At 42.5% G+C, this 24,529-nt stretch overlaps 1 protein-coding gene across 1 annotated transcript in view; it reads right to left on the minus strand.

Moving 5' to 3' along the window:
- Positions 1-953: 953 nt before the first annotated feature.
- The window catches only part of doc2d (double C2-like domains, delta), a 33,414-nt gene continuing 9,838 nt past the window's right edge, over positions 954-24,529 (minus strand). The window contains exons 5-11 of the mRNA XM_041933963.1: positions 23,047-23,156; positions 15,542-15,668; positions 15,230-15,286; positions 14,379-14,503; positions 5,662-5,743; positions 5,283-5,379; positions 954-1,836 (exon numbers count right to left, since the gene is read on the minus strand). Of these exons, the coding sequence (XP_041789897.1) occupies positions 1,697-1,836; positions 5,283-5,379; positions 5,662-5,743; positions 14,379-14,503; positions 15,230-15,286; positions 15,542-15,668; positions 23,047-23,156 (738 nt within the window). The 3' untranslated portion in view covers positions 954-1,696. The remainder of the gene's footprint in view (positions 1,837-5,282; positions 5,380-5,661; positions 5,744-14,378; positions 14,504-15,229; positions 15,287-15,541; positions 15,669-23,046; positions 23,157-24,529) is intronic.

Genomic DNA, 24,529 nt, shown 5'->3' on the forward strand with positions numbered 1-24,529 from the left:
TAGGGTAAATCTCCTGTAATGTAAGTAGACTATGTGTTCATGTGTGCATTTCTTCTAAAACTGCACAGTTTATTTCAGCAGGCAATTCTGTGCCACAGACATAGACACAGTCGTCCCAGCAGTCTTGCCTTCTGTCCATAAAAATGAAATGTATGCCACCATAGACCTGATATTTAATAGGTCACGGGATGAATGCAACATTGATCACAGCAGTGACTCCCTTTGATGGTTTTATTTCAGCCCAATTTCTTACATATTTTTTTTAGATCATCTCTGTGGCTGAGGGTGTACAGAAGTGGATAAAGGCAGATTTTAAAGCTCTGGCCAGCCCTGTTCCCATAAATCAGATAACAGGACCGATCAAATGCCGGAATTATCAAATAAATATATAAGTGCTGTGATATTGCCCTGCAGGGAAAAGAAATGTTGCATCATCAAATGCATCATCTGTGAAGTCTGTTGGTGCAGAATTGGAGCCGCTGAGGTAAACCTGCTTGGATCCTGTTGAAATGTAGTTCATGATGCTGCAGCGATGTGAAAGCACAAACGGGACCTCCAAAAGCAATATCCGCCCTGCCCGTCGCAAACACGACTACAGCCTTTCATCAGGAAAGTCCAAAAGAACTGTCGGAAGGGTATGCATCAAGATGTGTTCTTAAAGTTGCTCTGTGGCTGTCTGGCAACGAGAGAGGCAGATGGCAAAGGTCTGGCACACATGATTGACAGCTTGTCAGTGTCCTCCAGCCAGGAACACTCACACCACTGAGGCTCGCGGTGGTGGCAGAGGATTTCTCTCTCTTGTATGTGTCTTTCTTGTCCTTTATCATTATTCCTTCACACCTCTGTGCTTCTGAAATTGGATGGAAACGTCTTGAATGGGGCAATGGCGCGAATGCAGACAGACGCACACTGCACAGACAGAAAATGTAGGCACTCATATTCTCATAGCCCTCATGCACGCACACACACACACACACACACACACACACATACACTGACATGTCAATGTCTGATATGAAGGTGTATAGAAAGCCACTGTCACTGAAAGACAATGAAAGACATACGGTAAGAACACTGAAACGGTAAAGGTACAAATCCACCAAATGGATCATTTTGTGCTTTATAATACGGTGTGTTGTTTTGCATCAGATCAACAATCACTAAAATAGAGTCTCCTCAGAACAGAATCACCCTCTTACAACATCTCCTCTCGTGTCACTATATACCACATTATGAGTCACTGGGGCGCGCACACGTTTGGCCCATTTCACTGAATGAATTTTGAGTACATTAATCTCAAATCTCATTAGGTGTAAATTTGAATGATAGAGTATGAGCGACTTCCACAATACAGTAAGGTCTAAAGCACAATTTTGTGAGTATTGTTTTGTTACGGCAACACTTTAATGAGGACATCGTCACAATTTGGTTCACCTTTAGAAAAAAATACATTTTTAAAAATGTATTCAGATACACATTATTACCATCACTAATATTAGTATGAATATCATATACTAATACTTGGTGCTGTAATTATCGGTGTTATATGACGGATTTCATTTTCAACATTATTATTATTGCATGTTTTATCCTTTGCTCCTGTTACGGCTTTGTTTGGTCTCTGTTATCAGTTATCTTTCAGTGAGACAAATGTGTGTGTGTGTGTGTGTGTGTGTGTATCAATGTCTTGTGTAATCTAGTCCGGTTTGTCACTGCTCGGGGCTCCTTGCTGGGTGAGCGTATGCCAGTACTCCACTTTCTTCCCTTTGTTTTTGAGACAGTCGAACCAGTGTTTGAGTCTCTGTCCGCTTGCATTGATGCCCAGCTCCACTCCACCTGCAAACAGAGAGGCAGAGGCAGAGAAGAAGAATCAGGAGGTGATGGGACATTGTTGGTGGGTCACGACAGGAGACAGAAACTGGGAGGAATGAAAGAAAGAAAGACTAGTGGTGGAGGGTGCACACTGTTGTAAAAGTACTTATACAGCAACAATGTAAAAATGCTCCATTAGTAGTAAAACTCCTACAGAAAAGTGGCCCCTGTGACTCTTATATTATCATATATCACATAATTTAATTGCTAACAATAACACATCAATGCACATTTACCATTTTACTGTCGTAGCTGGTCGAGGGGGAGCTCGATTAAACATCTTTATACACAGCTCAGTAGTTTAGCCAAGAGGTTCCCAACATAAGGGTCAGGCCTCTCCAGTGGGTCACTAGATAAATCTATGGGGTCGTGAGATGATTAATGGGAGAGGAAAGAACAGCAAAACAAGTTCTGAGGCAAGTTTTCTTCTTTTTTGGACGACTTTGCTCTTTATCTGTAGTCTTTGCTTTTTTTTGTTAAACCAGTGAATAATTTGGCCTTTTTCGGACTCAAAAAGGATATGTACAGTGCATACATATAAAGGTGATTTTATTCTACATTTTATTTAACCTCGTGTATTTCAGCAAAATCTTGTAGTAATTAGTAACTTCAGCTGTCAGATAAACATGGTGGAGTATAAAGTACAATATTTCTCTCAGAAATGTCGTCGAGTAGACGTACAAAGTGGCATAAAATGTATGTAATGAAGTAAAACTACCTCAAAATTGTACTGAAGTGCAGTATTTGAGTAAATCTAATGAGTTACCTTTCGCCACTAGTGACATCAGAAAGTAAAAAGGGGATAGACTGACAGACATTTTGTTTTCTTGTTAAAATCGAATTAATTTAATTAATATTATTAATTAATATGTAATTGAGCTTCGGCTATAATGTACATCAACATTTATGACAGTACAGATTCTTATTATGTGACTGGCAGGCAGACACAGGAGCAGAGTAGGAAGCAAACAGACATTCAAGACATATTCCTCCAGGCAGAGAGGAAGAGAAATCGACAGGCAGCTGGGGAATTACAAGAAAAAGAGATTTAGATAACAAAAGATTTATTGAAAGAGGAGGTGGGGGGGTAAATATGCAGAGAAGCAGGAAATGACTCAGGTGGAAGTGAGCTGAGGTGATGGGGGCGTTGGTGGAGAGGCAGACTGTAAGACAGAGAGATGCAGGCAGTTGTCACACCGAGGTTATTACAAAGCCATTCCCTTGGCTGTGATTGCACGGTTAATGGAGCGTTGAGTTTTATACATGGTATTTTGGCAATGCTGCCTTCTAACAGCGCCTTGGAAAATGACAGCCGCGAGCGAACAAGGCTCGACTGTTGATGCTTCTGGGAGGAGAGGAGCAGCCTTTAAGCATTTCCTACCCTGCATCCTCTTTAACTTTCCCATAGACACACACGACTCGGAGAGCAGGTCAGAACCCGCTGACGGAGCCTCGATAGGATAATCACGCACAACGCCCCCCTAACGATCGATGGAGTGTTCCTGGGCCTACGGGTTACTCGTGACAAATGGTCAGCCATCCTGACATGCGTAGGGGGACAGACGGAGAAGAAGGATGAGGAGCCAGAGCCGGAGGAGATGACACAGACGAGGGCGAGGCTGACACGCGGGCCGGTGAGCAGGTGTGCACCAGCACTCACGCAGGTTTAACCCCGTTCTCTGTCTGCTTATTTTTACCCCTCACAACATTTTCCTGTGCTGAACATCTGTCTCATTCAACCCAACCAGCAGATACTCAAGTACGTGTACTGCATCAAGTATCTGGCAGAGCTGTAGACCTGAAGGCATCAATCTGTTTAAACAAAGTGATTGGCAGACCATCAAACAGCGTCTGAAAACCTGTCCTGCACATTTTTTGACCATTTCTGCAACTGTAAAGACTATAAAAACTCAAACTTGACTTGAGAGCAACAATGCACGGATCAAGCTTTTCCTCGTCTGATACTAAATCCGATTCAGCTTCTTCTTCTTCTGAGTACCAATCCAAACTAGATGGAAACATTTTGATGGAAGGCAGCATGAGGCCGGGGATTTCTATGACACAAAAACTGAGTGAATGGCTCAATGTGATTGAATGCATGTACATAATTTCTAACTGAATCCCTGTCACTTCATCATTGTTGAAGAGACTGTATTTAATACTGATCAATCAGAGCAATACGTGATCTGCTTATTAGTGCTGGCACCACTGGTCTTGAGTATCACATCGGCTCACCGCTACTTGAGCCTTGACTTGCGCCAGAAGACAGTTTTGGTATCTATAGTGTCTCTTTGGTAGCTGTATTATGTTTCCTGTAAAGTTTTACAGCTTTTATGCGTAGTGACGTATACGTTGTAAATGTACGACTCAACACCCAACTTTCACAGCTCAAAGTCAGTGGTTTGGATTTGCTTCACGGCAACGATTAAATTTCTCATCACTCCTTGTGTATCGATCTTTCGACTTGATATATTGCAGGTGTTTACTTGTGTACTTTTGCCCTCACATTTTTTCTCTTGCTGTCAAATTTTCTCCTCCACGAATCCTCGAAATCTCACCTTTTATCATGTGACACCCTCTATATCTTCTGCTAAGCCCATTAGCCCACTTGTTACTGCTCCCACTCTTAAAATAGTGCACCGGGATTGTGTTCGCCCAGCCTCTTTATCAACTCGTTTCCTCCATTCTTCTTTGTCTCGGTGTCATATTTCTCCCAGCGCCCATTAACATAACTGGCAGGCTGCTGTAGCTAAACCTGTAATGATAATGGTCAGAGGAATGGCTGTTATCTGGGGCTGTACATTAGACCGATGGCCTTTTCTCACAGCAGGGCTAATAACTCACTGGGCTTATCTAAACACAGAGTGCATCCCACCCACCCACTGCCTCACACACACGTGCGCACACACACGCACACATTAGACAGAGGAAAATGCTTTGATCTGTAGGCCTTCAAGCTCACAGGGTGGTAATCCATTTTCACTGTGCCTCCTCACTACTTCCCCATCACTTCCTAAGCTCTCATGTGCTCCATTGCCGTGATATACACATCAGGCCACGCCAAAGCTGTTTAGCAGCCTGATGAAGGAGCAGCGATCTGATGTGCCAAGTCCACGAAGGACGGGGATCCAGAGCAAACGTCTTCCTTTTTGATTTCTAAAGCCTCTCCATTTCCTTTTCCACTCAAACTCTCCTTTGCTCGCTCAATCGTTCTCCTCAAGCCTCATAATTACCCCTCATGTCTCCACAATTTTTTTTTTACTCCCTTCTCCACCCACGCTCGGCCTGGTTTTTATGTTTTCTGCAATTGCACCACTTTCATTCAAACACACTCGTACAGTCATCTCTCTTTGCCGCTGCTGCTTTCGTCTCCACTCCTCCCCTCCACATCTCACTTTCTCTCAGCCTACCTATGAAGTCGTTGCTCATTCCCAAGTCGTAGTCCCACACAGAGATCTCCAGGGTTTTCTTTGCCAGCTGGTCCAGGGGTACTTCATATGAAAACTCCTGTGCAGGTGGTGCACACAAGAGCATATTTATATCAATGATTCATAAACACGAGAGTTGAAAGGAACCGAATGCGTAATTTAGTATATTTTCAGTACAAGCATGCAGATTGATGCAGAGAGGGAAATGTCAGATTTGAAGTCATTTCAAAAAGGTATGCTTAATTGCCAAGCTCATTCAAATGTCAGATACATTACACAACATAATTCTGAGCTCAGTAAAGAAATCAAAGAAGTTGCCAGGTGTATTGTGATGACTTGTAAAGCAGGAGACATGTTGTACCTCATTGAATTCAGGGTTTAGAGTCTTTTTCTTCACTGAGGTCTTGTATTTGGACTTTTTCCCCATGTCTGGCTGCAAGATGCTGAGAAAGAGAGAAAAAAGAGAGCAAACACTAAAGAGGATGTGAATTTATCAGGACGTTGCATGCTCTTCAGGTTGTTCCAAACTCAGGACAACACATTGACACACATTGACATTTTAGGAAAAGTATGTTCATTTTTTTCTAAGTGCTTAAAGGCAGTCGGGACTTGCTTGTGGTTCTAGAGCAGATTTCGCCTCTAATCCAAGAGGCCTCTTCAGATCTTACTGACTGGAGCAAGTCCCAAATTTGGGTCACAAGTAATGGTGTGAATGGGTGTTATGTGAGTGGTTGACCCACCTGGCCATCATGTGAGTCGTTAGGGTCACATGAGTCATGGTCTGAATGGGTGTTAAGCTGCCTGTGGAGGGATCTCAGGACTGCACTGGAAGGGGTGGAAGCCTCTTGGATGAGGGGCAAAATGTCCAGAAAAGTCTAGTTGCCTTTCAAAGCACTTAGAAGTATGTGATCTGGATGAACGAGAATCTTCACAGACATATGCTTATTTACTTTCGGTCATTAGGAGAAAAGATCGATAATCAAAATCTGTTAAAAACTAAACAAAGTCTAGGGCCAGTTAGCTTAGCATTAAGACTGGAAACATGGAGAAACAGCCAGCCTTTTAGTTTTGTAGGGATTAACAAATACGGAGATTCAGAGGTGTTGGTTGGAGGATTTTATTATCCTTGTACAGTCCGAGGCTAGCTGTTTCCCTCTTTTTCCAGTGATTCAGATATGAGAGTGGTATCAATCTTCTCATCTAACTTTCAGTAAGAAAGGTTAAACTTTGGTTCAACTGTGGTTCAACTTGTCACCCATATTCCTCTGAGAAATGGGAGCGATGAGCAATGCAGGATGAATGAAGTAACTGTAAATATGTGTATGGTACAATAGAGATCCTCAAATGCATTTTACTTTCAAACGAGGCCATCATTTCTGAGATCAAAGTAATTAATCTCTTCATTCTACTTTTAATCTTTTGCCCTGACAATAAAGTTTGCTGAATGGCGGAAACAAAGGGAGACTGAAAGTTTGCAAAATCTGTTTCAGAGATAATTGTGACCCAGAAGTCAGCTTTGAACAAAGGCAGGGACAGGGGGAGAGTGAAACAGAAAGAGGATGAGAGAGAGAGACAGTAGACCACAGCAAGATCATAATCACGCCAATGTTGGAGGACTATACGCTCCAGCAAAGAGGCAACAGACGGATCGCTAGAGGGCAATGGGAGTCATCATCAGCATAAATTCCAAGTCAAGATGTTCAGGCGGCGAGATATCTCACTCTTCCAGCCCCCGCCAGTGACGAATCCTGGCCTGACAGCTGATGCATGAGATGGGCTTGAGGTTGTCACTGCAGAGTCGGAATCAGAGTGAATGAAGGATGGAGGGATGGAGGAGGGGAAGGAACAGGAGGCGGAGGAGGAGGAACTGACAGAAAGCAAGGTGGTGGCATAAAAACTTGAGCCATTGCATGTTGTCAGTGCTGAAAATGTTATTTTTCATGATATGAAATGACTGGGCTAAAGTTGTAGTTATCAGAGACAGCTGCGACTTCAGTCCACTCAAAGGTGTAAACACATGTTTCTAATGAGCTACAAATGTTCCAGGCTACTTACCATAAATAGTTAAAATTTACTGTAAATACATGAATAGATGAAATGTCAACTTTTCAACCAGTGAGAGATTTATTGTCTTAGATTGTTTAAACGTGAAGGAAAGCAAAACTTTAACAGTATTTGGTGACGCCTCAGTTTTCCCGGGCTGAGAACCGCTGAATTCGAGAAAGCGGTTGAGATCACATTCAAAAGTCTTGGCTTAAAAAGTTCTGTGAAAAGGCTCTGAATATTGCTATGCAGCAGCCACACCACAAGGTGACATTTGCTAGAAAAAAGTTAATGAAAAGGGAATAAAGCTCTCCTAACTCGTTAGCTTAGCTCAGTCGCTAAAGGGACAATAAGTTAAGTAATTGTCCCTCATAACTGCAAACTGCTTCTACAAACCATTGTTCTTTTGTCAAACAGTTTCTTTACAATGGAAAGACACAAACTCACCCACGGTGGCTCGAGGAAACACGTCTGCACGAGGAGCTGAAAACATTTCAGCTTCAGTCGGTGCTAGCTAGCTTACAGCTAACCTCTGTGTCACTGGTAAAGGACTATTTGGGTCAATAAAACACAAACTAAATCTGTGGGAAAGCTTCGCTTTAGAGATTATTCAGAACAGTTGCTCTGGTAAAATGCCCTCTGGACGGGCAAATACAGTAGATAAGTTCTTCTTTGGTCCATACTCGTGATAAACCTACTGTGTATGACGCTTTTCCAGTTAAAACCATTCAGTTGATGACGTTAGCAAACAACTTTGTGTCACTAGTCACAGCCTCTGTTCGGTGTTTATTGTATTTTAAAAGGTCATTTTCTACATGAGCTCATTAGCATTTATCCCCAAAAATACCCAGTGCTTATACTCTGACTGCCTTCGGAAGAAAGGAAACAGGAAGAAAGAAAGGAATCAATTGAGAGAGGCAGCCAAACAAAGCCTCTGTTTGACCAGCAGCATGCGAGAGGGTGAGGTGAAAGCCTGGGGGACATCTCAGTCTGAGCTGTGCCAAATCACATTTTACATACGGCTCCAAAGCAGTTCAGATGGGGGCTTCCAATTTCCCAAATAACAAAACATCATTTGACAGCAACATTCACAATAATGATAGCATAAATAAAAAATATTCCGTACAGCAGCAACCAAACTATGCTCAAATTACCGTTGAAAATTCAATGTGAAGAATAATTCATACCATGGAAGGCTGGTCCACAGAGATAGGAAGGATTATCCCTTCAGTTTTTGTTTGCTGTTTCTATAAAAAGTAGGTTGTTCCCTGCAAAATACAGTAAACTAACTAATCATACATTTCTGTGCTGTACCCATTTACTAATTTAGCCACTTATCACAAACCTCCGCTGACTGATAAGGTGAACAGGGATTGACAGCCGTTGTTCTCTACAATGATGACGATGATGATGTTTAAATACTGTTCGATAAAACTATTTTTGTTTTTCTCATGTGGAGCAATATGGACAAAAAGGACAACTCATGTCCTCGGGGCTGTAGCACTCTCAGTTTATAAGATCAAGCAGGTCTCTTTCAATCTTCCAATATAACATTTCTGTTTAACTTTGGTACGATTTCCTGCATTGCAGCAGAGTTTCCTTTCTGAATTTCATGCTAAAACATCTGTAACTTTGGAGGATACCAGCTTGATTTGGTTCACTCGGACTGCAGGTCGAGCACTGTGGATTTTGTCGTCCATGTCTGGTTTATTCACACTTCAGCTGCGGACGGGCACACAGGCAGGGGACAAACGCAGCTACTATAAAGAATGCAATGCACAGGGGTCCACAAGATCCTCTGTGGACATAGACAGATGCTGAAATTCACATAAAAGTTTGAGGGTTCAAGGTTTCTTTCTTGGTGTCTAAGTGTAAAAATAGTATCCAAGTATAAAAACTCCTAAAAAGGTCGAAGTGCTTCTACTCTCCCACTCACACAAAAGCTTAAAGTGCCATGCATGGGTGAAGTGCATCATGTCATGGATCCCATTATGCAAATATCTCTCTAGTTCATTTAGTTTATTCTGCAAGGACTGGGCATTATCTTTAACAAGGGAGGGCAGATGAATACAGGTGAGCTGCTGTTTGCTTAGCTGCAGTCTGACGCCTCCTCTTTTCCCCCACTTCCTTCTCTTGACTCCAGTAGAGTTTTGTTGTAGTTCCTTCTAATTGTAACAACTGGCTTTATCTAGCATTAGGCAGGTGATTCAATTACTTTATACGCATTCCATTGCAAGTTTCTCACACGCCGTGTACTCGGAGAATGAAGTGTGACCCCGTTAATTTCATCAAAGTCCACAACACAGGGATCATTAAAAGTTATATCGCTGCAGATCAATAGGAAAATGTTTAAAAGCACTTGTTCATGGCGATCATATGTGATCAAGCATAAAAAACCCACAAAAACCCACTGCCAGTCATCGCATTAGCATGCATCCTAGTTTGTCATATGGACCCTGTTGACCACGATACACTTGCATGAATTGGGGTTTAAATTGAAGTCACTGCATTTTCTTTGATGCCTTTTATGTGCAAATCAAATCAAATCAGGCCCTGTAACAGGACAGAGGACAAGCTGAAATATTAAAAATTATACATCAGGTTCGGTGAGTACCGAATGACATTTTTTCATCTCTTGTCTGTCATTGCCTTTTATGTAATTGAACTCTCATGACTCAGTCACATGACAAATTGACAGCTCTCTAACTACCAGGGTTATGAGGATTTGGTGCCTAAAACCATCCTGACAGCGAGTTTAGGTTATGGAGAGACAAATGGAAGAGCGTCCCCGTGAATGAAAGAAACAGTAGAGAGAAACAACAAAAACACAGAAGTGACAGGGCGAGATGAGGGAGGGGGAGCCGATGTTAAAAACAGAAACTAAAGTTATGACACAGATGCGAAAACAGCAAAAAGAGTGATAAAAAAAATGAGTGACAATTGGAGAGAGGAGCTAAATATATGCCTGCTGCAAAGAGGGAGTCGTGATTTACACTTCAGACGAGTGTTCAGAGTGAAAAAGAGAGAACAAAACTGTAAAGTATGGCAGTATGCTTGGTCAGCATGGAAATCTGACGTGTTTTGCACCTTTTCTGCCCTCACATGTCTTTTCTCTGATGGAATAATTTATTTTTTAAATATTCCATGTGAGGAGCAGGGGAGAGGAATGTGGGTCCTTCTGAAGGATGTAAACTCATTTAGTCTTTAAATGCTAATTTGTCCTTTTAAATGGAAGACAAATTAGCTCTGAGATAATTCTGACCTTGTGTCACTTGAATGGCTTCTAAAGGCTGATTGAGAGTCACAGAGAGAAACGACCAATTGGAAAAGCCCTCTAGGCAAATGCACGGATGCACACACATGCACACGCAGCATGAATAAAGAGAGACCGGCATCAAGATCAGCTTTAGTTACAGATTCCTCAAGAGGATTGCTATAGTGTTGCAGCTGCAGGACATCACCGCTCTGACAGTGAAGTAAGTCAGAAAGCTAGCTAAGCAAATTAATTCCTTACCCCTGTGTCGACTTAATTGCCCAGTATACTCTAGAGACGTAATTTACCTCTGCCAGCAATACATTCACCTCCATCTTTCTTCTCTGATTCAGAGTAGAATAGAATATATCTTTATTGTCTACCAGGGTGGAAATTTGTCTTTGACTTCACCAAAAGACAGAAACACAGACAAGCTCTGTGGCTTAATCTCATGAGTCACTCTGTAGAGTTCAGATTATTGGTGGCACTTGGGATGAAGGACTTCTTAAATACAGTTTTATTTGCCAGAGAGTTCAAAGTCAATGTCACTAAAGCTTCACAGCGTTAATTATGTTGGAAATCACAAAAGGATGCATAAGAAGAGGAGCGTACACTCTGCAGATCAACCACTGAGCTGAGGTAAAGCGTTTGTGATCGATCCTGGTACAAAAGAGAACAAAAAGAGACTCTGGCAGGAAGACAAATGAACAATCCAAACAATTTAAGTGCCAGAAATAAGAATCAGAGCAGTGTCTTAAAACAAAAATCATGTCAACGAGCCTGTACAAAAAGAAACAGCCAGGGGAAAGAACAACACGAGGAGGACACAATAAAAGGGAATGAAATGCAACATAGTAGGTGAGGAAAAAGGAGCTGACAGAAAGAAGAGGAAGAGCAAGACAGCACAGGTGCATATGTACTTTTCTGGTGGAGTCAAAAACACTGTGCATCAAAACAGGCCGATAAAGCGCAACGCGCCACATTTCAAGTAAAGGAACAAATCAATACCTTGGGGAGAAAGAAGAAAAATATCCACGTGTGTGTGTCTCGGCGAGAGAAAGAGTTTTCTTTTTGACAAGATGGGAGCTTCCTCTCTGTTATTTTTTTGTTTCTCTCATCTCTCTGCAGTACAGAAGACCCTCAAATCCCCCAAACTGTGGGCGAATAGTTCCCACTTACCCAACCAACTGAAAACACCGTCAGATAAAATGCAGTAATTGTAGCTGCCCCTCTCATTCAGACAAAACTTCCTAGTATTGAAAAAAAAAAAACAAGCTCTTCTTCCCAGCTTCCTCTGAATAACCTGCAAAACACGTCATTTGCCTCTCCAGAGCGACACATGTTTTCTGTTTGATGCCTCTATGGTTAAAGCTTTTTTTTTGTGTGTGTGTGTGTATGCACAAAAACAACTCAGGTTTAGAGGGTTACTGTCTGCATTTATAAGGCACTTTTATGCAAATTGCTTTACAATTTGCTCCTCATTCATCCTTTCACACGCTCACGCACCAGTGGCAGCACAATACCATGCTATCAAGAGCAATGTGGAGCTCAGGGTCTTGTTCAACATGTGAACAGGAGGAACAGGGGATCGACAACCTCTACCTCCTGAGCCACCTTAACTACTTAGTTAAGGTTAGGGAAACATCATGGTTTGGGTTAAAATGGCCTTCTTTTCATCATGGTTCCAATAACAACCACATGGTTAATGATCATGGTCATGGTTTTAAGAAACCAACGTTGACTGTCAATAGGAAACAGGAAATGAACAGCGGTCTCTTATGTTTTAGTCAGACGTTTTTTTTGTCCCACCTGCTGCAGACTTTGTGGCTCTACAACACAGTAACACTGCTTCCTCCTTCGAGTTTTTTTTGGCTTTGTCACGTCATGGTAAACAAATCAAATTTTTCTCCATTCCCTGTGCATTAAGGCCAGCCAGTTCTAGATGTAAAGCTGGTCTCACAAGGAAACTGAGGAAACTAAAAGCTGCTTTCCAACTTCCTTTAGAGGTAATTTCAGCAACCTGATGCTCCTTCTAATGTACCTCGAAGCCTCCCACGACTGGAGGTGGCATTGGTTACAGGATTGGTTGTCCTGTGTGGGAGCTCTCTCACTCCTTGCACTACTGGTATTTAAGTACACCAGGCATCAGAGATTGAGCTGTGTGGGTTTTTTTCTGTCACCACCCATGCCTTGCAGGCAGACTGGCTCAGGTGTGCAGTGTCGGACAGTTTGCCTCTCCTCGGCTGTATGCTTCACACTTTGAAAAGACCTGCACTGGAGAGAAGTGCTCAGTCTTACTGATGAAAGGACAGTATGATTCGCAAAACAAGTACAGGGTCACAGCAAAGAATTGTTTTAATTGGCACAAATTTCCATTCAAATTGCTTGTTTTGTCTCACCAACAGTCATAAATCGAAACTTATTCAGTTTGATATGGAAGTGGCTTTACATTTGTTCGCCAACACTGGCGTGTTTGTGGGTGTTGTGCCATGATGGTGTCAGAGCAGGGCATCTGGCTTCGCCCCCTCAGTCCTGTCAAGATGGTCAAAGGGCGCAGCATGTGTGAAATATAAAAGGTTACACGCTGTAACTCGGGGTTCTGTGAGCAGTCTTGGAGCCCTCTGACCTTAGCTGTGTCCATAACAACACACCAATTCTAGGCAGATTTTGAGTACATGGTGAATTCACAGTGGACAAGTGACAAAAAATCAGTATGGAGACAAAAAAAGCTTGATTTTGATTGTGCTGTTGTACATGTACAATATTGTCCCATGATGCAATGCACAAAGGAAATGGATGGGCTGCTCACACTATACAATGATAATTAGAATAGTGCATCCTGCACTTAAATTGTATGTGGTGTAGAATTGTGCCTCTGTTGCGTCTTGACTCAGTGACAATGAACAGGGTTTGGGATTCACAACAATATAGTCTGTATTGAGTATGGTCATTCAGTTGATACTGATTGGCCAAACAAGTACAGCATGCTGTTCTAATGCAGTGAGTGGACATGCAAAGCTCGCTACGCTAAGAGGAATGTAGTTTCTGAGGGTTCAGGAACCTTCTTCAGGATGTATCTAGCTAACTGCTGGAAGTGGAGTCTAGCTCTACAATCTCTGCATTACACATATTATTTTGCTGTATACCACAACCCAGAATACGCTGAATAATTTCCAAAATAAAGCTGGAATTATATAAGCGCCTCATGGCTTTATGCAACAGCTGACAAAGCTTTCATTATCAACACCAATATGGAACGGGGTGGCATTGTTGTTCCACATTTACCTCAGCGGAGGTGGTAATAGAGCCGAATCGACATCTGTGTAAAAAGGGTGAGTCAGCAGAACAAGGGGCTAATATTAAGACCAAAAGGTAAATTCACACATATTGAATGCAAAGAGTCACACCTGACTCATGTGGTAAAATATAAAGAAAATCAACAATGACGACTCTCATGTGGCTACTGTGACTCTACTGGTCATGCTTACTTTGCACTTGCCAACCGTTCATTTCACAAGGTCTCACAAGGAAGCTACTGTCTGTGTTAACTTTTGGTCATACTCAGAGACAAGCGTTTGAAATGATTAATGTAAAAATTACAGTTTTTATTTTATAGCCATTGTTTAACCCACCTATACCCTGACTATTCACTGTACTATGAACGACATCAAGCAACTTCCTGCAATGGCAGGACATCGCTGTTGAATGTGAATTGCTGATGCAGGGCAGCTGCATAATTTGTAGCATACCAGGCTTGTTCATGAATTTCCGACTTGACTTACATTTTGACGAAGGGGTCAGAGTAGCCGTTGGAGTCCATGGCTGCCAGATGGGCGCAGCGTATGATCCCAACCAGCAGGCAGCTCTTCTCTGTGTTATAGCACAGTGACACCAGGATGCGGCCACGCTGGGGACACGGAAAACAACAGTGTCAGACGCAGCACCTGTTTTCAGCCTGACATTTCCCTCCTCAGTGAAAACACAGTGGGGAATCCTCGACCGGGGTCAGCAAAGTTTCTCCACAGCACTTTTCCACTCAAACGAACAAGAAAATTGTGAACGTAACTGAAATAATGCAACACGGTAGATTAGCTGTGTTTTGTTACAACATTTCCGATATGTATCATATGTAGGTGTGTTTGTATTGGCAAAAGGAGTGTTCAAATTAAAGCTTGTAATTAAAGGTCTTATCAGAGCCTTGCAAAATGATACTGCTCCCTTCTCCTTTTAATCTCCAGACTGAACCATAAGTCTAATCAGTCTAATCAGAGACTAAAAGCTGTTAGCCTCTGTCTCTAAAATCATGAACAGAAATTTGATAAAGACCACCAGAGGAGAGAAAATGCTGGACCAGCAGCCCTGCAAGAACAACATGTTGCTATGAGGAGTCATGTGAGTAGTGCTGCTTCATGCCTCGGACACATATACTGGTTAAAAACATTAAAATTATGAATGAAATTAATTAAACGTTCTTTTTCTTGAGAGACGGCGAAAATGCAGGATAGATTACAATTGCTGAAAAGATAAGGAAATGTATTAGATATCGGAGAGTAATAGGAAATGGGTGAGCCATGTTTTTGGTTAAAAATGGAAATAATAAGATTGGTGCCGATAAAGCTGATGATGGTTTTACCTCCTCCTCTCCCACCACTGCCCCCTGCTCCACTGTTTGATTGTTAGTTTCTTTATTCTGAAATGAGAAAGAGAGAGAGTGAGTGAGAGATAGACATCATGATTATATCCTAGAGAGCCTCCAGGTGAATATCTATTACTGTTTATAATGCAGCATTTGAAATTGATGTCTGATAGCCCCCAGGCAAACATGCACAATGGAAAAAGGACACATCTTGATATATATGTTCCCAGAAACCCATTTCATATTTATGTGAACAGCCTGTACAGGGTCTCACACACAACAACACACACACACACATAACATACATACCTGTGCAATTCTCTCCAGGCCCATATTGTAACGTTTGCTCTCGCCCTCTTTCAGTTTCTTCAGAGCCACTCTCACCTCTCCGATGAATTCATTTCGTCCGAGTCGGTCCATGTCGCACACGCACAGCCTTCATCCGTGGACAGCGCGTAAAGATGCACAGATGGGGGAGAGAAGCGGGTGAGTCAGAGGAAAGTTACGTGTGAACCCTGCTGCTGCTCTGCTCCAGTCATTATTGCGATGCTAGCAAAGACCAAATATGCCAAATATATCCAAAGTGAATCTGAACAATCAATCAGCTCCTGCGTCTGCAACACAAGACGAGTTCTTGGTGGTTTCACATGAGCAGCCTCGTGAATGATGATGAGTTGTGTGGCTGCTGTAGAGAGAGAGGCTTTCCAAAGGATTTCAACGAATATCCCTCTTGGCTGATTCTCCATCAGACACTAATTTGTTGTAATAGCAGCATGTTAGAGGACAGAGATTTAAAGTTGAAAGCAGGTAATCAATTTTCTGTCTGCATTGCCCTGAATTGAAAGGACAGTGATTATATCTAAAAGCACTATCAACCACTAAAACTGCTGTCAGTTCATTTGTGTACATTGTGTGCTTCATACATACCTTTTGACTTTTGTGCTTTCAAGGTGCTTTTCTGAGTTTGGAGATTCACAGTGGCTCTGTGAGGCTGTGCTTGAGCATAGCAGCCCTTTCAGCTAAATGCATGATCAGCATCAGTTTGTTAGCATTTAGCAGGCATAATGCTTGTCACGTTCACCATGTTAGTTTTGCATGTTAGCATGCTAACATCTGCTAATTAGGACGGAACACATAATACAGCTGAGGCTGATGGGAACGTCACTGGTTTAGCAGGTATTTAGTCCTAAACCAAAGTATGGGACAAAATGAAGTTTTAGAACTAAGTTTGGGAACAAAGACCACAGCCCGAACACAAGAACAAGTATTTAAGATTGGAGGATTCATTCATTTCTCCTGCGACTTGATCTTAGCACCCCTCACCCCCTTCACCCTTTTCTCTTTTCCTCTCTCCCTTGTCTCTTGTTAGAATACAGGAGGAGGCGGTTCCCCCACTCTGAGCCTCAACTCCCCCAGCTCCATCCTGTCTCCAGGCCGGCAGCTTGTACTGGTCCATCATTGCACTCCATCCCTTCATCCACAACCCAGATTTCCCTCTTCATCCTCTTATCCCTCACCCTTCCTCCCCTACTCCGTCATCCTTCTACCTTCATCCCTCCTTCTCTTCATCCTTCCCTCATCCCTTGACCCTCATCCCTTCATCCCTTGACCCTCATCTTAACATTTTATCCTTCATCACCCATGCTCTCCTCTATCCATAATACGCATTAAATCATTATAAATCTGCATCTTATCGGCGTGGTTTCTGTTAAGTTAAGTTTGGACCTGATGCTAGACCGAAATGAAAAGTCAGGGGATGAACAAATTGGTTAAGATTCACCCTCAGAGCTCCATGGACATCTGCACCAAACTTCACTGCAATCCGTTCAACTGTTGTCGACATTGACTAACCTCCTGATGGCTGTGGTGTAGAAGTCAGTGGATCACCACAGCCAGTAGGATTTTGTTCAGTGTGATTTGAAATTGGTTATGACACAGACTTTGGGAAGAAATAACACAAACAGTTTTTTGTTGAAATTCGCACAGCAGAGCCAAGTTTGTGGTTTTGGTGATTTGCTGTGAAAAGATCTACATCAGCCGTCCAAGACTGGACTACCTTATGTAGAAAAGTTGTGTTGTTTTTTTGTTTTTTTTTTAAATGTTATAACCTTTATTGGCCTTTTGGTGACATTTTCAGCATGTAACAAGTTCTACAGGATTTCTTGGTCATGTTGAGAAGTTGAATAGTTTGCGTACTGTACATACAATGTGAGCAGGATGTCAGCACAGTAAAGACAACTTGTTTACTTCCATCTACAACCTAGATTAGTCAATCTGAACTCTCTTCTCTATTTTGTGTCTCTTTCTTTGGTTGCGCTTCAGATTTGCACGGTATTGCTACAGTGATGTGAAACAAATTTTTCCAAAGGGTGCACTTACTGAAACTGACGGTGATGTTTGATGGAGGGTGAATATTCCATCACCTACGATACAGTCTTTACAGCCTGCTACAATATTCCCTCTGTGCTCAAATATTCCCAGATGGGCCGATGCTGCTCTTGATTTCTTCCTCGCTCTTCACTCTCTAGTCACAACCTTTCCCTCTCATGCTCTCTACACACACACAAACACACACACCTCCCCCTTCCTCCTGCTCTCTTCCTGTCCCTCTGACATCTGGACGTCTGACATGCTGCTTCCAGCCTTTTAGTTATAACTGACGAGTATCTCGAGCAGAAGCTTCAGAATAACTCTGACTCATGACCGCGGCTGTCAGATGATTTATGTGCCTTTGCTCTGTCATACATGTAGGGCGTCTGTGATGAGACGAGGGTTGCCGTGAAATGTGACACCAGTTCCTCCCTGGATTTTGGCTTCTTTTGTGCAAATGCTCCATCCGTTTCCTCGCACCCACTCCCACAATTTTCCGGCTTTAGAATTCCTCTGAAAACCAAACAGATGTCGTGGAATCTGTTCAACCCGAGATGCCAAATTTTGTGTTTATTCACTGACAAAATCCACCTCTTGAATTACATCAGATAACCAGGGTGCTAGCCCTCCTGCTTGGTCCCTGTACTTGTGAAACTCTCTCTCTATTTAATGGTCTCAAACACAAGTTTCAACAAAAAAGCTGACTTTGATGACAATAATGACCTAGCTGTGGTATTTTTAAGGTTTCTTAAAAGGATCATTGCCATGTAATATACAGCTCCTTGGTATTTTAAACTCGAAAAAAAAAAACACCATATTGCATTCATTTCCATTTTATGAGGATTTGTGTGATTAAGGGCTTAACTCTGTTTTCTACATTTGGGCATTGCTTCATGTTCCTAAATGTTAGTGACAGTGACAGTGGCTCTGTGTCGGACTGACCAAACACCTGGCTGATCCAAATGAAGCCTGGTTGATGAAATCAAGCAGCAAGCTGTCAATCAAAGCAGCCAGAGTTTTGTAAAGAGTTTTGTCATGAATGGAGAAATAAGCTATAGAGAGCAGAACAGTTTTTTGTACAAGGCTGTATACATGTTTATTTCTGTTGGGCATTTTGACATGGAGACCTAAAGGGATAGACTCACTTTTGAAGCCTCTAGTGGCCATTCGGGGGGCAATTTTTGGAACTACCGCATTCATTTTTTAGCCCTGGACGTTTCCGCTTGTGAAAGACACATGAAAATTTGACCAGATGACAGAACTAGATGATCATCTCAAGGGGATCATGGCAAATCACGGAAAGATCACGAAAGTCATTAGGATTCATCATCTAGTGACCATGAAAGTCTGTACAAAATTTCATAGCAATTCATCCAACAGTTGTTGAGATATTTCAGTCTGGAAATATAGTAAACCAACCAGCATTGCCATCCACAGAGCCATGCTGCAAGCACAGAAAAAAAAAATCAAACAACCCCACCCCAAAATATCATTTTCACCCTGACATCTAACACCTAATCAAAGATTTTTTTCACCCGGACCACATCAATACCCGAGCATACATCTGACCTGAGGCACCCACTAGTTCTCTATCCAATACCAAATCAAGTCCCACATTTGTCCCTATCTCCCCACATCCGAGGACAGTGCGAGTCTATTATGAAGCCTGACAGAGGGGCAGAGAGATAGAGGAAAGGAATTGAGAGACAGACCAGACCTGGCACTGACATCATGTTGGTAGTCCTTTAACAAACACACACGTACACAAACACACACACACACTGGATCGCTTGACACCCACCTCTCATCACAACACCTCCACAAGATGAGACTCTCCCCGGTCATAAATGTGCAGTTCCCCTCATGTTATTAATGCATTAGAATGCACCAAACAGTGTTATGCCATTTAAATCAGGGGAAGGATAGAGGTGCCACATTATCATTGTCACAGCTCTGTAAACCATTTGAAATTTGCCCAAAGGCAGAGACAGACTGCAGCTAGTGATAGAGAAATTTGGACATAATCTAAAAAATCACGTCGGCCTCACTGCAATAAAACAATCTTCAGAGCAACTCAATCTGTCTCGTATTCAGCCATCAAAGGAGACTGATATATCTACTTGTTCCCAGTGCAGTTTCCCATGTTTCAGGTATTTTCTAGAAATTAGTGATAGCTTACAAAATCAACCTTGAAACCAGCAGACTTTCACTGGAGATGGCTAAAAGCTTTCAAACGATTCAATTATGATTTTAAGACTCGTTAACAGACGAAATAATTTGTCAAGATGGAGATTTTTGCAGCGTATTCCAGTTCAGTTGATTTTTCACTCAAGATCTGAGCACCTCAGGCAGTCGTGCTGCACCAGTTAAAGGATAAGCCCGTATGAGGCCAACCGTGAACTCTTGATTGAGGACATTAGTTATTAGTTTACTCAGCTGGTTCATTCAGAAAGGACCTCCAGTGGCCCGGAGAGATAAAGTCTGCACACTGAGGAATATGTGTGGTTGAATACAGAATATTAAAAAAAATAATGTGGTTGCAACTTTGAGAGATTTTTTTTTCTCCAAGCCATTTCATAACCACTTTCTATTTAGCTGTCCCTCTCAATTTAAGTGCATTTTGCGTCGGCATAATGGCTTTATATAATCATTGTAACTGCAAATGAGTGAATGAATGGCCGAAATAAATAAAGAAATGCACAAAACCAGTCCTGTCCCTCCACTTTACACACTGCAGTACTCTTTTTACAGCATTTATCCTCCAGTACAAAGAGTGCAGAGTGGAATGGACTTGACACAAAAGAAATTTTTAATTATTCAAAAGTTTTTGGCTGCGCTCCAGCTTTTATCTCTCTCTCGCTCTGATATGGGCTTAAATACCAAACAATGGGAAAAAAGATTTTCAGTTAAAGACGACATCTAACCCCATTTTTGATATCATTTATGGTTCGCAGTTTTCTGCAGTAGCCAGTCATTGCATTTACATTCAGTACTTGACTTTGCTTACTTGAGTTAAATCCTCTCTCGCATAATGGAGCACAGATCATCCTCAACTCCTTTGTTACTCCTTTGTAACACTGAGTAATTATAGTAGTTTTTATTGGTAGTGGAGTCCATCATTCCTGCACTAAATTGCCGGCCTAAGCATGAGGGATTCTCAAGTGATAACAGCTGGTTACTGTTCACTCTCCACATCATGTCAGAGCTGTATTGTTATTACTAGTGCAAAACCGATCTGTCTGATCACAGTCTCTCAACAAAACTACACTACTACAAAACAACACATTTTCTGCATTTTTTTCGTAAATTAATATTTTTTAATTTTTGCAAGGAAGTGATGGAACAATACAGCGCAGCCACAGTTAGCTGTTGGATGAAGGGCTGCAGGCGACATGCTAAAGACCTTTAACTCAGCAATGTAACAGCAACTTTACTGCGTGCTGCTCTGGGGAACTACTCTTACCATGTGCAGCATGAAATCAGATAGCGGTTGTAATTTACTTTGACTGACTTCTTTATTAAAACCCTGTTTGTTAGGCTGCGCTATGAATAGACACGCCAGTTGCTCTTCTGTTGTATTTCTGACAAAGTAGCTGCTGAAAAAGTGTTTGCTGTAGTATTAAGCCTCATTACGAGGATAAAAAATATCAACCAGGAGTGAAATCTAAAGGATTGCAACTTTAATTTGTGCTTAAAAAAGGATTCAAAAGGCTGATTAGAAGTAATCCTTGTTCTCACTTGATAACACATCCATCTCAACTAGAATGGGTTTGCTCTGGCTGCAGTATGGCCCAGCTTGACTATAAACTTTGCACTGTCCAGGCCTTCAGGCAGGTCTACAGAGAGGCTGAGTCTGGACAGAGTCCTCATGCTCAGCAGTGCATAGAGCACGGGAATCAAAGAGTGCAGCATCCCCCTCCTCTGCGCCCTGCTGGGGCCGGCGGAGCAGGATGCAGCAGGGCACAACCAAGTGAGTAAACATCTCTCCGGGGATCCCGCTCTGTTTCTCCATTCTCTGACTGTTCGCTGCTTTCTGTGGAGTAATGAGAACAAAGCCTATCTATTGGCTGAGGTATGGCGCTGGCGCCTGAACGCATCCAGAGAGAGAGTTTGAGCAGATTTTCTTCCTCTCTCTATCTCCGTCTGTCTGTCGCCCGCTTTCCCCCCTTTCCTCGCTGTCAGGCAGTGTTTCATTCACTCCCGTTTGTTTGCTGTCTTATTCTCAGTGTCCTCATTCTTTTGTTTTTTGGCTCCCCTTTGAGTAAACTCCTCCCGATCACTCAGCCTTTTTTCTCAGCTAAGAGAATTTCCTCATTCATCACTTTATCCATTTCACTACTCCCTCTGTGAGCCAGTCTCTCTCTTTCAACTGTCCCTTGGATTCTCTCCATCCCTCTGTCCTGTTATCTTCCTCAGTCTTGGCCTCCCTAGTTTCCTCTTCCACACTGCCTTATCTGTCACTTGACATCATTCACGCTTTTCCTCCTGCTCTCTTTGTTGATCTTGGCAGTCACCTCCCTCTTTCTCTCTCTCTTCAGCTCTTGCTTGACACTGGTCACACTCCTCCCCCTCGTTTTGGCTTCCCAAAGCCCCCATGCTGGCTTGTGTCTGTGGGCTGTGTCCTTGAACAGAGGTCAGGTGGGTTTCCTCTAGTTTGAAGGGTCTCTCCTCAAGCTGCTGTTTGTGTGTACACGTGGGGGTGTTTGGAGAGGGCGAGTAAATGTTATTTTCAACTGTGTGTTTGTAAAAGCTCAAGGACGTGTGTTTTTACGCGTGTGTATGTGTGTGAGGCCATGCATGTTCTTTCCTGCCAGTGATTGCCCTTGACATACACACAAGAGGATAAACACACACCTGACTGTCTGTATTTGTGTGTGCGGCGCAGATGAGATTCATGTGTGTGTGTATACGCACTTCAAAGGGTACGCGTGTGTGTGCACGAGCGTCTGAGCACGTCTGTGCTCGTGTTTCCTCAGGATAAACAATGCCATCCAACCCTATTATGAATCCGCTGAGCAAACTGACACTGATTGTGTGCAGCACACACGTTCACAAACAAAACACACGCGAAACTCTGTCTCTGAATCAACTTACACATACAGGATGACACGAGTGCGTCAGAGTTTTTGGGCCAAGATGGCTACGCTTGACCTCAATCAATCCATATGGAGAGCACTGTGGGAAGGAGGGGGCGGAGCCTTTCCACACAGCCAGCACCTGAGCAGTTACCGCAGCAACAGCAAGTGGAACAGTTGGCTGGCGTCGCCTGGCTGCAATAATGAATTACCTGGAAAAGCCCACTGGGAAGCATAGACGGCTGTTGCCAGTTCACTGGAGGATTGGACGCATGGATCCTCATCCTCCGTATAATAAACTGGTCATTTGGCTGTCTGTAGAATAGTGCTAATTGCTGGCCGCAGTCAAATTCAGAGCTGAGCACCTACCTGAGCGTTTTGGTGGTCATGTCGGCTGCTGTGATGCCATGATACACCAGCGTTTCGTTCCATACTGGGTTCAGTGTATTCTTCAGGGTTTTTGTGCGTAGCTTGTTTGCCTGAGGAGATAAAGAAAAAAATAGAGAAAAAATATGAAAAGAAATTCACAGAGAGGGAATGATCAAAAGAAGAAAAGAGGAATATTTTAAGGGCGAGGGAGCAAACTCGTCAGATCAGAATAAGAGGGAGAGAACAAAAGATCATGAAAAGGATGCAAAATGAGTGACACCAAAAGATCAAGAAAGTAGGAGAGAGAGAAAAAGTGTGGGGAAACATCATTTATCTCTGTCCCTCAGGAAATAGCAGACATCTGCTGCCTACTTTGTAGAGGAGAGTGAGAGGACGCGAGGCTTCCCTCGCTTCACCTGTCCGTCTGTCTCCTCCCCAACATGATAAGACAGTGCATTAGCACCAGCCAGACCTCCAAAACAAGCACTGTGTCACAAACACAACACAGCAGCCAATTAAACTGCACAACACAGTCAGCATGAAAAATTAAAAGCTTTCCAGGAGAGGAAATGCCCATGAGCCCTTAATAGCATCACCATCCATAAATAAAGTTTGCAGCCACTTGCAGTCTCTTTCCCACAGTTGTCTTTTGGATGTGTTCATCATCTTTATGTTCTTTATGTAATATCACATTATATGTATTTTAATGTTTATAAAATCCTTCTAGAAATTGCATCTCAATAAAATACATTTTTACTAACTCCCTTGATACACACATTACTGCACACAATTCTTGCAAAGCCAAGTGTCTGGCTCAAATGATGAAGTTCTAGATACATTCATATAAAATATAGGAAAATAAGACCTTGTAGAGCCAAAGGCAGAACTAATGGCTGATATGAGCTGCAAGAGTGGTCATCAGTGGTGGAAAATGTTTACGTACTGTGAGTACGTGACTAAAAGACAAAAAAACAACAATAAATTGATCAAACTAGCAAGTATAATCCTTCCAGGTTTGAACCAAGAAGCACTACTATAAGACCAGGCCTGTAAAACAAAAAAAAATCAAGTTTACTCAAGGTCAAATTCAGAAGAGGCAAATTTATCCAGTAGATTTGGGCTTGCAGCCAGGTGTCAAGCAGGGGGGTCATAACAGGCAAACCTTAGGCTTGCAGAGACAATATTTAAAACAAAAGCACAATAGACAATCTGGTGGGGAATATCTGAATCAGCAGGAGACTTAAGACATGGCAGAGGAAAAAAGATGGAATTGGTTAAAACTGTGAGTGTACCCCCTCTCGAGGGACAACTCTAGATGTCCCTACAGGCTGGTCCGAGTAACTGCAGAGAAACTCTTCAATCAAGGCCTTGTCCGAAATGCCCTGGGCCAGAACCCAGGGGCGCTTGTCAGGACTTCCAAATACTAGGTAGTCAAGATCCCTCCATCAAAGACAGAACTGCAGGAGGTGCTTTAGAGTGAAGA

Source organism: Chelmon rostratus, chromosome 3 (genome assembly GCF_017976325.1).
Source record: "Chelmon rostratus isolate fCheRos1 chromosome 3, fCheRos1.pri, whole genome shotgun sequence".
In the NCBI taxonomy this organism is placed as follows: domain Eukaryota; kingdom Metazoa; phylum Chordata; class Actinopteri; order Chaetodontiformes; family Chaetodontidae; genus Chelmon; species Chelmon rostratus.